The sequence below is a fragment of the Psammomys obesus genome, unplaced genomic scaffold (assembly GCF_907164565.1).
Source record: "Psammomys obesus unplaced genomic scaffold, mPsaObe1.curated_primary_1811, whole genome shotgun sequence".
In the NCBI taxonomy this organism is placed as follows: domain Eukaryota; kingdom Metazoa; phylum Chordata; class Mammalia; order Rodentia; family Muridae; genus Psammomys; species Psammomys obesus.
In genome coordinates, this window is record NW_026596051.1 from 8,414,170 (window position 1) to 8,431,218 (window position 17,049).

Sequence of the window (17,049 nt, forward strand, 5' to 3'; positions counted from 1 at the left end):
GCCCAAACTACAATCTCGGGGAACAACCAGTGAGGATTATAAATAACCAGATGGCTAGAGGCAGACGTAAAAACACTCCCAACAAAAATCAGGACACAATGACCTCACCAGCAACCCCACAAAACAATGGACACTTCAATTCACTAGATATACAAGAAAGCGACCTCAAAACTATGTTTCTCCAGCTACTAGAGGCCCATAAAGATGAAATGAACAAAGCCCTCAGAGAAATAACCAAAGAAATCGAGACTAACCAAGAAGAAACAAATCGTGCTCTCAGAGAAATGACCACGAAAATTGAGGCAAACAGAGAAGAAATGCACAAAGCTCTCAAAGAAATGTCCACACAAATGAAGGCAAATAAAGAAGAAATAAACAAAGCTCTCATAGAAATACAGGCAATTATACCCAAAAAGTAGAGGCACAATTAGTGATACATAGAGAGGAAACGGACAAAAAAATAGAAGCTATCATTGAAAAGCAGGAGTCCACATTCAAACAGATGAAGGAAACGGTGCAAGACATGAAAACAGAATTAGAATCAATAAAGAAAACACAAATAGAGAAAAACCAGGAGCTGGAGAACATAAGGAACTACAAAGGTAAGCATCACCAACAGAATACAAGAGATGGAAGAAAGAATCTCAGGAGCTGAAGATACACTTGCGGAAATTGACACGTCTCTCAAAGAAAAAATAAAATCAGAAAAGTTCCAAACACAAAACATCCAAGAAATGAAGGACACCATGAAAAGACAAAACCTAAGAATAATAGGAGTAGAAGAAAAAGAAGACATCAGGCTCAAAGGTCCGGAAAATATTTTCAAGAAAATTATAGAAGAAAACTTTCCCTACTTAAAGAAGGAGATGGCCATAAACATACAAGAGGCCTACAGAACACCAAGTAGACTAGACCAGAAAAGAAATTCTTCACGTCACATCATAGTCAAAACACTGAACCTACAAAACAAAGAAAAAATTCTAAAAGCAGCAAGGGAAAAAGGCCAAGTAACATATGAAGGTAGACCTATCAGAATCACACCAGATTTCTCAACAGAAACTATGAAACCCAGAAGGGCCTGGACAGAAATTATACAGTCCTTAAGGGACCACAGATTCCAACCCAGACTACTATACCCAGCAAAACTTTCAATCAACATAGACGGAGAATTCAAGATATTCCAAGACAAAACCAAATTTAAACAATATCTACATAGTAACCCAGGTCTACAGAAGTTACTAGAAGGGAAACTCCAAACCAAAGAAAACAACTACATCGAAGGAAACAGAGGAAATAGATAACTACACAACAACAACAACAACAACAAAAAAAAACAAAAGAAGAAAAGTAATGAAACTCAGTGACACCACCAACACCACATCTAAAGTAAGTAACAATTGTTGGTCACTAGTTTCTATCAACATCAACGGACTCAACTCCCAATAAAAGACACAGACTAACAGAATGGTTGCGGAAACAGGATCCATCATTCTGTTGCATCCAAGAAACACACCTATGCAACAAAGATAAACACTACCTCAGGGTAAAGGGCTGGAAAACTGTCTTTCAAGCAAATGGTTCCAGAAAACAAGCGGGAGTAGCCATCCTAATATCTAATAAAATAGACTTTCAACACAAGTTACTCAAAAAAGATAAGGACGGCCACTATATTCTCATCAAAGGAAAAATCCACCAAGAGGACATCACAATTTTGAATATCTACGCCCCAAATACAAGAGCACCTACATTCGTAAATGAAACAATATTAAAGCTTAAATCACACATTGATCCTAAAACCCTAATAGTGGGAGACTTCAACACTCCACTCTCACCAAGGGACAGATCAACTAGACAGAAAACAAATAGGGAAATAAAACACTTACAGAGACCCTAAATCAAATGGACCTAATAGACGTCTACAGATCTTTTCATCCAAACTCAAAAGAGTATACCTTCTTTTCAGCACCACATGGAACCTTCTCCAAAATAGACCATCTAGTTGGTCATAAAGGAAGCCTCAACAGATACAAAAAGATTGAAATAATCCCTTGTATTCTATCTGACCAACATGGACTTAAGCTGGACCTCAACAACAACAGAAATAACAAACTGCCTACACGCACATGGAAACTGAACAACCTGTTAGTCAACGACAGCTGGGTTAAGGAAGAAATAAAGAAAGAAATTAAAGACTTCCTAGAATTCAATGAAAATGAAGGCACAACATACCCAAATTTATGGGACACACTGAAAGCAGTGCTCAGGGGAAAATTTATAGCAGTAAGTGCCTGCAAGAAGAAATTTGTAACATCACATACAAACAACTTAATGGCCCAACTGAAAACCCTAGAAAAAAAAGAAGCAGATACACCCAAGAGGAGCAGAAGGCTAGAAATAATCAAACTCAGGGCTGAAATCAATCAATTAGAAACAAATAAAACTATTCAAAGAATCAATGAAACAAAAAGCTGGTTCTTTGAGAAAATCAACAAGATAGACAAACCCTTAGCCAAACTAACTAAAAAGCAGAGAGAGTCTATCCAAATCAACAAAATCAGAGATGAAAAGGGTGACATAACTACAGACACAGAGGAAATTCAAACAATCATTAGGTCATACTACAAAAGCCTATATGCCACAAAATTTGAAAATCTAAATGAAATGGACAATTTTCTTGACAGATTCCATCTTCCAACATTAAGTCAAGATCAGGTAGAAAGACTGAACAGCCCTATATCCCCCAAGGAAATTGAAGCAGTCATTCACAGTCTCCCCTCCAAAAAAAGCCCTGGGCCAGATGGTTTCAGTGCAGAATTCTACCAGACCTTCAAAGAAGTGCTCACACCAATTCTGCTCAAACTATTCCACAAAATAGAAACAGAAGGTACATTACCAAACTCATTCTATGAAGCAACAGTCACCCTGATACCTAAACCACACAAAGACCCAACAAAAAAAGAGAACTTCAGACCCATCTCTCTTATGAACATTGACGCAAAAATACTCAATAAAATACTTGCAAACCAAATCCAAGAACACATCAAAGATATCATCCACCATGACCAAGTAGGCATCATCCCAGGCATGCAAGGGTGGTTCAACATACGGAAATCCATCAATGTAATCCACCACATAAACAAACTGAAGGAGAAAAACCACATGATCATCTCCTTAGATGCTGAAAAAGCATTTGACAAAGTCCAACACCCATTCATGTTTAAAGTCTTGGAGAGATCAGGAATACAAGGCACATATCTAAACATAGTAAAGGCAATATACAGCAAGCCGATAGCCAACATCAAACTCAATGGAGAGAAACTTAAATCAATCCCACTGAAATCAGGGACAAGACAAGGCTGCCCACTCTCTCCCTACCTCTTCAACATAGTACTTGAAGTCCTAGCCAGAGCAATAAGACAACTAAAGGAGATCAAGGGGATACAAATCGGAAAGGAAGGGGTCAAAGTGTCACTATTCGCAGATGATATGAGCGACCCCAAAAATTCAACCAGAGAACTCCTCCAGTTGATAAACACCTTCAGCAAAGTGGCAGGATACAAAATCAACTCAAAAAAATCAGAAGCCCTCCTGTATACCAAAGACAAAAGGGCGGAGAAAGAAATTAGGGAAACAACACCCTTCACAATAGCCACTAACCACATAAAGTACCTTGGTGTGACTCTAACCAAGCAAGTGAAAGACCTGTTTGAGAAAAACTTCAAGTCTCTGAAGAAAGAAATTGAAGAAGATCTCAGAAGATGGAAAGATCTCCCGTGCTCATGGATTGGTAGGATTAACATTGTGAAAATGGCCATCCTGCCAAAAGCAATCTACAGATTCAATGCAATTCCCATCAAAATACCAACTCAATTCTTTACAGACCTTGAAAAAAAGATTCTCAGCTTCATATGGAGTAACAAAAAACCCAGAATCTCCAAAACAATCCTGTACAACAACAGATCATCTGGAGGTATCTCCATCCCCGATCTCAAGTTGTACTACAAAGCAATAGTAATAAAAACTGCATGGTATTGGCATAAAAACAGAAAGGAGGATCAATGGAACCGCATAGAAGATCCAGAAATAAACCCACACACCTATGAATACTCGATTTTTGACAAAGAAGCCAAAACCATTCAATGGAAAAAAGACAGCATCTTCAACAAATGGTGCTGGTCCAACTGGATGTCCACATGCAGAAAAATGAAAATAGATCTATATTTATCACCCTGCACAAAACTAAAGTCCAAGTGGATCAAAGACCTCAACATAAAACCAGATACTCTAAATCTGTTAGAAGAAAAAGTGGGGAACAGCCTAGAACTCATTGGCACAGGAGACAACTTCCTGAACAGAACACCAACTGCACAGGCTCTAAGAGCAACAATCAATAAATGGGACCTCATGAAACTGAACAGCTTCTGTAAAGCAAAGGACACTGTCATCAAAACAAAACGCCTGCCTACAGATTGGGAAAGAATCTTCACTAACCCTTTATCTGGCAGAGGACTAATATCGAGTATATACAAAGAACTAAAGAAGCTGAAAAGCAGCAAACCAAGTAATCCAATTAAAAAATGGGGAACAGAGCTAACCAGAGAACTCTTGACAGAGGAATATCGAATGGCAGAGAAACACTTAAAGAAATGCTCATCCTCATTAGCCATCAGGGAAATGCAAATCAAAACGACCCTGAGATATCACCTTACACCCATCAGAATGGCCAAGATGAAAAACTCAAGGGACAACACATGCTGGAGAGGTTGTGGAGAAAAGGGAACCCTCTTCCACTGCTGGTGGGAATGTAAACTAGTACAACCACTCTGGAAATCTATCTGGCGCTTTCTAAGACAAATAGGAATAGTGCTTCCTCAAGACCCAGCTATACCACTGCTAGGTATATACCCAAAGTTTGCTCAAGTACACAAGAGGGATATTTGCTCAACCATGTTTATAGCAGCTTTATTTGTAATAGCCAGAACCTGGAAACAACCCAGATGTCCATCAATGGAGGAATGGGTACAGAAACTGCGGTATTTTTACACAATGGAATACTACTCAGCAATCAAAAAGGAGGAAATCATGAAATTTGCAGGCAAATGGTGGGATCTAGAAAAGATCATCCTGAGTGAAATATCCCAGAAGGAGAAAGACAAACACGGTATATACTCACTTATGTAGACCTATAAGATATAATAAACATAATGAAATCTATACACCTAAAAAAGATAATCAAGAGAGCGGACATGGGGTAATATTATCAATCCTCGTTTACAAAGACAGATGGGATGCGCATTGAACATTGACAGGAGTCTACTGAGCGCATTGGAAAGACTCTAACTAGCAGTGTTTTCAAAGCAAAGACTCAAGACCAAACCTTTGGCAGAGTACAGGGAATCATAAGAAAAAAGGGGAGTTAGTCTGATGAGGAAAGGATAGGAGCCCCACAAGGACCAAAGATATCTGGGCACAGGGTCTTTTCTGAGACTGACATGCAACCAAGGACCATGTATGAATGTAACCTAGAACCTCTGCTCAGATGTAGCCTGTGGTAGCTCAGTAACCAATTGGTTTCCCATAGTGAGGGGAACAAGGACTATTTCTAACAGGAACTCAATGACTGGCTCTTTGACCTCCCTACCCCCCAAGGGAGGAGCAGTCCTGTTAGGCCACAGAGGAGAGCTGTGCAGCCAGTCCTGAAGATACCTGATAAAACAGGATCAGATGAATGGGGAGGAGGTCCCCCCTATCAGTGGTCTTGGAAAGGGGCATGGTGGAGATGAGGGAGGGAGGGAGGGACTGGGAGGGAATGAGGGATCGGGACATGGCTGGGGTACAGAGTTAATAAAATGTAACTGATAAGAAAAAAATAAAATACAAAAAAAAATATAGATAGTCAGTCATATAGACATATATATAGCGAGAGAGTGCTAGTCAATATTATAATAGTTAGTCATATAAATAGATAATCACATCAATAGATAAGACAGATAGCCATATAGAGATATACAGAGATAGTCATATAGTCATATAAATATGTCTATTTATATTTATATTTGTCACATAGCTAGATAAGATAGAAAGAAATTTAAACTGTCAAACTAATCTGTGTCTTTAAATTTAATAATAAAAAAGTTGTAAAAGTGAAAAAAAAAAAGAATATGATCTATAGAAGAAGGTACCCTTAAGGGGAGGGACACCTCGTCATAGCTCGTTCACTTGAACATGCCAGCCTTAGCCTCAGGGAGCACCTGTGTTTTCACAACTGTGTGTGGTTTTTTTTTTTTTGTTGTTTTTTTTTTTTTTTTAGTTCTAGACAAGGACCTCCGCCAAGTGCTTTCAAATTTGCAGTATAATGAGAATAGTGGGCCGCCTCTCACTGCTGATTGCCAATAAAGTATTCTTCCATTCTTTCCATCCACTGCCTTGTGTTTCAATGTGTGCAAATTGGCATTAAAATACATGTGAATTCCAACGATCTTTTTTTCCTTTATAAAAAGATATTCACAAGAAGCAAACGTGTGGCTCCTATTACACACTGGGTAGCATGCTCTGTTGATAATAGCCGACTAATGATGCATGTGCACAACTGAAGAGTGTCAGAGGGGAAGATTCTTTCTCACAATATGCTCGAAGAAGAGCCTAAAGGGACCACTGTCAACAGGACCATTAACCTGCATTTTTCCCCCCAGGCAATTCTGAGTAAAGTTCCCTTCAGTTGGAAAATAAACTACTTTCTTTTTTGGATTTGTCACCAAATTTTTCTTAAGCACTGCAAATTTACTGTTAGTATTTAATTGTTCTTTAATGGAATAACCATAATTATCATTTCTCTTTCTAATGTATGTGAGCAAGCTGAGTAATAGGATTCCTACTTACCGGTCCATCTCTGAATCTTTTGGTGGAACATTACAATTTGTTGGGTGGGTGGCTGTGAAATGAACCTTGCCAGTGTATCCTGGAATATTTGCAGCACTGAAGTCAAAAGTGAGAGGAGGGACATGAAAGGAGATTAAAATAATGATTTCTGAAATAGTCATAGTAACTAGACCCAAATATAAAATATAGAAAAGAAGAGACCATCACATTGTTTTTCCTTTATAGGGTCTGGAGCTTAGGTAGACAACCAGGGAAGGAGACATACATAACCTGGTATGGACACATAGACATCTGGGTAACAGCTCAACTCTGGTGCTAAAATGCTTCTTTCAAGTATGCTTTAACTGTTATTTTAAATATGAATGTCCATGACTTACTGGTAAGCTAAGTTGCACATTGAAGGAAGGTGTGTTTTGACCAAACAGATCTATGCCACATATAACTTTGTACTACTAACTCTATATCAATAAAGACACGTGCTTATGTTTCCACTCACGGTGTTTATGGTCAAATGTATTTCTTGCCACCATAATCTTTCATATCTTTGATTTCAGAAGCTTTTCTGAAACTGTGCATTGACAATACATGTCAAACCACTCAGTAGCTCCACACTGACTTGCTTATTTTATACCACCCACTGCTCTATTTCCTCTTCTTTTTCCCTGCCACAGACAGAGTGAGAAAACATGAAAACACAGGGGAAGGTTCTTTACTGTGTACAGAGAAGAGCTCTGTAGAAAACGCAGTCAACCGACAGTCTCGAATGATTTAACCCAGTCATTAAGGAGAACACGAAGAATCACTGATATGTTTGCCTCAATAACATTCAAAATGGTTTACACAGATGGTTTCCCAGGAGGAGAGAAGGTGAAGGACAGGACCCGACATGAGTCTCAAGCTTGGTGGCTGCTTATTACTACCAAAAGCACAAGAAAAAAGAAGATTTAATTGTACACCAAAAAGCTTGGGCACACTGCTGATGCCACGCCTAGAGTGGACACCCATTAGCATTGCAGCCTCAGTGTGCTGTTGCCTCAGAGCAGACAAATTACAGCCACCATCATGAACACATCCTGAGCTGCAACGTTTCAGCTCTGTGTTTTGTGCCTCCCCTTCCTGGGAACTGACTTTGACAGCATGATATCCCATGTTTATTTCTTACTCAAAATTTACACTAAAACTAAATACAAGGCAGCAGCAACAGCCAAATGTCTGTCAAAGGAGAACTCCTCTTCTGTGGATGTCTTGGCTATGTACTTTCCACATATCCAATGAACCAGACAAAACTTTTTTCTGGGAATGATCTGTCCTTACAGACATTTTGCAGAATGGAGCTTAAGAAAGGCAGTTTCTCCTTAATGTGAGCTGTATGTTAAATGTCATCCAAAGGCCCTCCTTGTGCTGACAGACTGATTTTCAGCTTGGGGCACCATCAGAAGGTGGTAAAGCCTTTGGGAGATAGGGCTCAGAGAGGGGGAGTTAGATTACTAGGGGAGTGCTCTTAGGAGGCTACTAGGGGATCCTGGTTGTGATTTGGACAGACTTCTCCAGGATTTTCTACTTCCATGGTATATTGTGCAAACTGTAGACTCATAGTGGCATGGCCAAGGACTGTGGATTGAACCCTCTAGCACTATAAGCTTATATATACATACATATATAAACATACTGTAATTCCCTGGAGTTCTTCCTATGTTGATTATGTGTTAGTATCACAATGTTAGGGAAAAATTATGTAGTGAGCAGGAAGTTGCTCTAATAAAGCTCATAGTTGCTTTTTGAATGTGGCATTCTATGGCTATTCGGTGATAGCACTACCTCAAGCTAATCAAATTGGGAACACCTGCATGCTTACAAAACAAAGGAAAAATCACATCAAGAGCCATTGGTCAGAGTAAATAGTATGAATTAATAATTTTTCCAAGGCTAGAAAAATGAGCAGCTAAAGACAAGGCCCTGCATTGAGAGGACTGAAAGGCCAGCACTGGCAGGCCTGGCTGCCCCTCAGCCTCAGTGAAATGGCACCAGCCATCAGGAAAGCTCCCTGGGCTTCAGCCCAGCCGATGGCAGCTGAAAAACTAGAGATAGGACAATTGAAAAAAAATAAAAATGTTTACAAAATGGAAGCATTGTTGTTCCATTATAAAATTCACACCGTTCACACACCTGCAAAGACTTGCAGATCTTTCCACACACTGAAGTCTCCTTGGCTGTTTAAAAGGTGGTGATATATAACGTCATTTCCCAATATTCTGACTAAATCAGGAATGGCAGGGCCTGGGAATCTGGGCTTGCCATCATTTCTCACAGGTTCTAGCATGGGGTGAGGATCAGGAACCTGCTGTAAAAAAATTGTGAACTCTTTTGGAGGTGCCTGGATGGGTCAATGAGAGCTGCCAAGTTCTGGGCAATGTCCCTTGGGATTTCTCGGGAGTTTCTTAAAGTGTAGCTGTAAGGTGGAGGGGTACCAAAAATTACTGATGTGTGTGTATGTCTCTTCCCCCCAAGCATACTTTGAAGCTTCCATGCATGTTACCAAGGAAATCCCCTCCATCTGTGTGACAGGTTTTTTCCACTGCCTTTGAAACACCTGCAGAAGCTTCTAAAGTCAGAGTCCTCAGCTGAGCAGCCAGGATATCGGAGAGATGGACACAGCAAAGTGTTAGTCATGGGGGGCGGGGGTTCATGTAAAACCCCACGCAGCTGTATGTGTCCCTGTGCTTTGTAGACTATTTACTGATCTTCACTGGAAGCTATGCTACATAAAGGCTGTTCCATATAATTCATCTTATCTAAAAATAATGATATACTATATAACTAGCTGACCAATTAGCTGCTCACACTGAGGATGAATTCAGCTGTACAATAAAGTGCTAAATATTTGAAAATGAAAGTTCTCGCCCACACTGCTGTTAAATATATTTCCCTTAACCTTGGCCTATAGGGAAATCACAAGAGCATTTTTGCCCTCTTGTGATATAAGCACTTGCCATGCAAGTGCAACCTTATATGAAGAAAAGGCTCCTTTCTGGGATACTCAGGCTGCTTCTGAGGGGTGTTTTTCAGCTGAAGGAAACAAAGCCATGAAAGGTATCAAGGCAATGGAACAGACCTCTCCACCTGCTGCATGTTCAGAGAATCCTACCTGCCCATGTGAAAAGAGATGAGATTCTGCAGCCCATTTGTACAGATACTACATTTGTTTCTATCTTCGTTTCCAACTTTTTGGCTTTGGCCACATCTTTGGAGCCCCAATTCCTTTATGAGCTTGGGTTTTGTTTTGTTTGAATAGTTTGCTATCTAAGTTGACAACTGATTGTTTCATTTCAATAAAGCATAATAAAGTAAAAAAAATGATGATTTCAGAACATGAATCAGCAATGCTAGCAATTTTCCTGCGTGAGCCTCCTGGATGTTGGTATCTGGTGTGAGACAGATACCAGAGACTAAATCCAGTTTATTATAATTATATATACACATAGTGTATACTTAAAGGTTAACAAAAATAAGAGGAATGTACTTTGAAGTAAAGTAGAAAAGAAGCAAAATATATTCTACATACAGCATAGGAAAGGCTATGTTGTATATAGAATAAATGTATTGCCTACATGGATAAAGATTTAGTCATGCATACAAATTTCCTAACATACTACAGACCTAATACTTACTGTGTATAACAAATTCTCTTTTAAATTAGTCCTATAACTTGGACAATTTTCTCTATAATCCTAAGCCTTATATTGTATCATGTGCATACATTATGGGAAGGAATAGAGGCAAAGTCTAGGTAATATGCTCAAAGTCAACTGAACTTCAAGTGGTAGGACCAGCCTCCAGCCTGAGCAGCCTGGGGGTCAGAGCTCATGCAGTGGGCCACATGTGAAAGATCCAAAGGTTCTCAGTGGAACCCGGTGGCTACCATAAATACACATCTGCTATTCCCCTGTGGTACTGGAGACTAAACCCAGGACTTGATACACACAAAGCAAGTTTTCTCTTGCTGAGCTATACACACAGCTCACCCATTTGATGAAATAAACATGTTGAGGCCTGAAGAACCTACTTGGGCAAAGACCATGATGGCAAAGACAAAAGGCAGCTAAGGAAACTTTTAACTCTATGGCCTCTCTGACCAGTGGGTGACCTGAGACCAATTGAAAACAGTTATTTTTTTTTCCTGGCCTGACACTTACTGTGTAGCCCACAATGGCTTTAAATTCCTGGAAATCTTCCTGTGTAAGCCTCCTGAGTGCTGGGCTTCCAGGTGTGAGACAGCATGTCCAGTTCATCTTACATTTTCAATTTACTAAAATATTTAATTTTATATAAAAATGAAAAGATTTTTGGTTTTAATATGTCTTTGTGTGTTTATGTGAATGTGAGTGTAGTGACCACAGGAGCTAAATGGCAGCACTGGGTCCCCTGAAATTGGAGATGTAGACAGTTGTGAGCTGCCTAATATAGGTGTTGGGAACTGAACTTAGGTCCTCGGGAAGATCAGCACGTGCTTTTAGTCACCAAGCCAGTTCAAATGGAGACTTTCTGTGCCATTCTCATCTTTACTAGATATAGTGTACCCAAAGTCCAGGGTCTCTGCACCTTCCTTGAGGGCCCAAGGGGGCCATGTGGTACAGGTGAGGAGCAATCATGGCATCATGCTCATCATATGCAGAATCAACAAGAGGAACTCAGATGAGCAGGAAGGAAGGGGAGTAGCTCAGGACAGAAAGTGGATGGGAGAGGGGATGGGTCCAGAGAATGAAAAGAAGGAAAGCCCAACATATAGACAGAAAAAGAGGGAGGGAGAGGAGGTATTTGGAGCTGTGATGGATCTGATGTTTCCATTCACTACTTTTTATTTATTTATTTTTTTGAGACAGGGTTTCTCTCTGTAACTTTGGTTGTCTTGGACTGGCTTTGTAGAACATGCTGACCTTGAACTCAAAGACATCACCTGCCTCTGCTTCCCAAGTGCTGGGATTACAGGCAAGTGCTGATACATCCTGGCTTGAACTGTTTTTTTTTTTTTTTTGAATGCCTTTAAGATTTATGTTCCAACCTTTCCAGAAGTTTGTAATTTTGTTGCTATTATCACCACCCCGTGGATATGTTTTTTCCCATGTCTTCTTCACTCTGCACACCTTCCATTTACAAGGAGATAAAGGATTAAAATGGCTCTAGGTTTTTCTTCTAGGCAAGGATGAATCCCAAGAGCCAGCTCTATGCCAGATGCAAAGCACCATTGGCCTTGTGTTAAGGGCAAGCATTTGCCTGTGGTCAGGAGGTCCATTTTCTAGATGTAAAGTCACTGCTCAAGAAATGAGCCATTTGGGTCTCTTCATGTCATTGCCTTTGACCTTAACCTCCTTGTCTGCGGAATGGAAACAGAACTGGTTTCTCCACTTCTGGTTTGTTCACAATGTTTTGAAAAATAAAGGCGAAAGTAGTTGTGAAAGCGTTCTGGGAAGGCCAAAGTGTCCTACTGCAAGGCAGAAACATCAGGCTGACTTTGGGAACAGCTGCTTGCAGCAAATCTGAGCTTGGGCTGTGGGGTGAGTTCTGTAAGGCTGCAAGAAATTCCACCAAGGTGCAGGAGATGGTCCATTCCCACCTGAGAGATTCCCCAGGCGCTGGCTGCGAATCTGTGTTGGACAATTTCTCTTTATTGGCTGATGTGTCCTCACAGAAATTCCCGCAGCAGAAAAAGCAGAGTCAGTGTGGGACTGACTTTCTGAGGCAGACAATATTCTTAGTTGTGATGAGACAGCGATCAATGATCTGGACCTGCACCTCCCTCACAGGCCATCCTCACTCTTTTCTGGGAAAATGGTGGAAGTGCTTCTAGAGCAGGTGCCACGGCCTTGCTCCTTCATTCCGACTCCACAGTGGAAGAAAAGCTGCTCCTTCGGAGGCAGCTTGCTTCTTCGGAGGGGGTGCAGGTTGCTCCTAGGCACAGGTCTGCAGGCACATTTCAGACATTTCTGACTGCCTGTCCTGACCACTCCTGACTGTGGCTATTATGGAGACACAGGGTTATGGCAGAAATCACAAAAAGAACTGGTTTTGTGTTCAGCTTGTCAAAAGTCTAAGACATTCTTGTGTAAAAAGGCAAAGTCAGACTGAAAGAAAAAAATGATCCTTACCTTAACTTTCCTGTTTGATTCAGATTAGAAAATGGAGGCTAATCATATAATTTAAAGAAGATCCTGACTGTCACCTATGTCCACGAAAGGTGTTGAAGTGAAATCTCTGTCAAGCTATTTTGAACTCTTGTTCAACATGATGGATAGTTTGGATTTTCCTGGGCCTTGACATACTTTCAAGCTGTAAGTTCCTTAACTTTGAATGTCCTCTCATATCTGGACATGAATGCCAAATTAGGAAACTGTTGTTCATAAGGTGAAAACATGTCATAATTCTGTTTGTAGGGATGTGATATACACGTATGTAGCCATAATTATGCAAAAAATAAATGCAAAAGTTTTTTTTCCTTCATTGTTTGTCATAGGAAAAATGTTGAGAACTTGGCCTATATAAACTTGGTTTAGTTTCATAGAGGAATATTATGCAACCATTAAATGAATCATGGAGAAAATACTCAGGGTTTATTTAAATCTTACATGCATGCAAATTGTATGTGAATATAGACACACCATATACATATATTGCAGACTTCTTTGATACACAGATAAAGGATCATCAAATCTCCAACACTGGTATAGAAACAAAGTAAGAGACAGCTTACTTTGTATACTTTATAAATACTTGGGCTGTTTTATATCAGGATGTGCAGAAGTTAAAAGGTAATGCCTGATGAGCTATGCGAACACTAGAGGTAGACACATACCCATGATGGACACATCAGTTCCGGAAAAATGACTGAACAACAGGTTTGAAAATGTTGGTAAATTTTGACCCTGGAATCTATTTCAAGGAACCTCCACTAAGTAAATAATTTTAAATCATGAAAGACATATGCAGAGAATATGTGAGATAATTATGTATAATAGCAAAAAGAAAAGAGAAAGGAAACAATTTATATATGAACTGAAATCAGTCAATTGTAGTACATCTGCAAGAACAGGAATGGTGTTCAGGCAAGTGTGTTTCATGATCATGCTCTAGTGCAGAGGTGGTGCATACTCCCTGCGACACATCGCAGCAAGGGAGGGGGGCATGTGACAGGTGGAAAACAGCAGTTGTGTTGTCACGGCAGAGTATGATTTTGTGTTTACTATTGTTTTCTGCACTCCATTCCTATAAAGATCAGATTCAATTCTATAAAACTTAAAATGTTTACGCACTCTCCACCAATGTAGACCACACTGGTGATGTCAGATGACCTGTTAATTAGAAAGAGAGAGAGAGAGAAATAAAAAGAAAGAAAGAAAAGAAAGAGAAGAAAGAAAACAACTGTGGGAAGTTTCAAGTTTGAAAGATAATGGGGTGGGGGAGGGGCTTGGATCAAGTCACTGGAAGTCAGCTTTTTGCCTTACTGACTTACTGACTTTTTGCCTTACTGAAGGACAGCATCATTGCAAAGGTTGGTTAAACACTAATATTCTGGATCCTAAGGATAATATCATAAGGGTACTTTTAAGTAAGAAGTCCTTTTAGGTTGTGAACTTCAAGGAATGCCATGCTTGCATTTGAATGGGGTAGTGAGGGCTTTGTTTGTTTGTTTGTTTGTTTCCTCCTATGTGGCACAAAAGTAAAAATTGGCGTTTCTGGGCCTCAGACTTTATGGAGATGAAATCATGCTTTATAAATTCTATAATTTTATGATAGCCCAGTGTGATACTGTGCAAAATACATAACATTTAATTTGAGACACATCTGTAGGTAGCAGAACTACCAAGTGGCCAATCCAGAGATCAGCACGAAGTGGAGCTGGGAGCTTCTTGGTTGGGGCAGGAAAGGAGATGATTAGGTCCCCGGGCACAGGGCACGAGGAGCTCTGAAGAGTTCACTAGAAATCTCTTTCTTGAGGTCAGTGTGGGCAAACACACAGGCAGTCATGTGTGTTACGTATGATAATATGTGTCACGGCATCCATAAACACTTGATGATAAAAACGAAAAACATTTGTTGTGTTTTAAAAGGGTTTGTTAAAAAACAGAAAAAAATCAATCAAGAGAAGAAACTTTGCAACCTGGGATGCCCTCTGGCGCCCACATTGGAGAAGCACAGTTAAATGTCAGTTTCAGGCTTCTCTTCTGCTTGGTGTCCTTAAAACATTATTAAAATCTTGTGCGTGGCGAACATTTTAAGATTGGCTTTCTCCTCAAGTTCTTTCTTTCAGGATTTTTAGAATTATTGTTTAAATGTCAATGGTTTCTTTGCAGAATTTATGGAAGAATTTTACACTGACTTGCTACAGCCTTGTTGGAACACAGCAGGCAGGCCTCAACGGACTTTGGAATGCCGCATGTGAATGACTTCTTCACAGTTGTGGGTCACAAAGCAAAGTCAGGTTTTTGTGAAATTGTTTGTCCACCAGGATTTTTAGCTTGTTGGAGGCAAGTCTTTTATTTTATTTTTTTTATATTTTCATTAGGACAGTTGTTGGCATAGCTTCCATCTCTAGACAAACATGCTTAAATTCCTTGATGAGACCATTTACATAAATGTACTATAGCCAACATAATAGTTTTGATAGATATTTTATAGACTGACAAAGAGTAAAAAAGAATTAGGTGAAATAAATAATAGAAATAAATAACGGGAAATAAAGAACACTTAACAAACATTAGAATAGCAGAATGTCAGCTAATAAGACATTTATCTACATTGGTTTGTGGGCATAACATGTTTTTTTTGCATAACATGTTTTTAAAGATAAAATTAATTAGCATTTAAAATGTTGTGACAACTCATGCTGCAGCTATGTGAAGTTCTGGGTAAGACATGTCCTATGATTATAGGAACCAATCATAGTTTAGAAGGTCTGACTTTTCTGAAGGAAGTATACTGAAGCCAGGCCCTGAGGTCCATCCCCATTGCTCATTGCTTCCTTTGTTGTAAGCTCTCAGCTTGCTGCTCCAGCTGCTGCCTCCCAGACATGACAGACCCTTATTTATCTGGAACCTCAGCCCAAATAAACTCTTCCTTCTACACATTGCTTTGGTCAGGTATTCCCTTTGCAGCCATAGGAAAGTAACTAAGATAATGAAAATATATTATAATATCTAATATGGAGGGATGTGTAGTAGTTTAACTTACTTTCTGACTTTGCTGTTTTGGTGCAAACGTGGCACGTATTCAATAGAAACTGTGCCCTGACTTTGAATGCGAATCTTTCCCCTGGCTAACACATGTGATCCAATTCTCTGTTGGGCTAGGGTGCAACACGGAACTATGAGTCTGGCCCAGGATTGCAGAAAGGAGTACTTCTAATCCAGCTTGCACTGTGTTTTGTGAAGTAAGAATAACTTAGGATGGGTTTATCCAATCGCAGGACAAAGAGGGTCTGACTGAGTATGTATATTCTATGGTCCTCTTTCTTAGACTGTGAATCATGGACCCATTTATCATCTATTCAAATGTGGCCATCATAAAATTTAGTAATAATAAAACGTTTCTGAATGCACCCTCACCCAAAACTGATTCATAATTAACTTGTAATAAATCTCAGGTGTTTCAGTCAGTGTGACCTGTATCATCACTTGATTTCACTGTCTTGGTTCTAAGCACACAACATGAGCACTTTGCACTGCTCATGCCACCACACCATGCATCGCCAGCACTGAAACACACAGGCTCAGATTCCAGACCGTGTGTCCTACACACTGAAGTGTCTTACCATATAGAAAACTGTCTATTACAGTTTTCTGCTATCATAGAAATATTATGATCCAATTACAAAAGAGACTTTAGTAGTTTCCTATCATCATTCTTAGCACTTAAACGTCAAATTAGTGTAACTTTAGCATGTACTGTTAGGTGGCTTGAGTTCTTTTTTTTTTTGAGATTTATTTTTATTTATACACGAGTCTGTGTGTCTGTGCACCACGTGCTTGTGGGTGCTGGAGGAGACCAGAAGAAGGACTCAAATCTTCTGGAGCTGGAGAAGTGAGTGGTTGAGTGTCTGACGTTAGTTCTGGCTGCTAAATGTGGGTCCACTATAAGAGCAGAGAGCTCCCTTAGGCACCAAGCCATCTCTGCAGCCGT

General features: G+C 39.8%; 1 protein-coding gene across 1 annotated transcript in view; it reads right to left on the reverse strand.

The window, feature by feature from the left end:
* Spata48 (spermatogenesis associated 48) overlaps positions 1-17,049 on the reverse strand; it is a 73,784-nt gene that overhangs the window by 15,784 nt on the left and 40,951 nt on the right. The window contains exon 8 of the mRNA XM_055624033.1: positions 6,880-6,975. Coding sequence (XP_055480008.1) covers positions 6,880-6,975 — 96 coding nt within the window. The remainder of the gene's footprint in view (positions 1-6,879; positions 6,976-17,049) is intronic.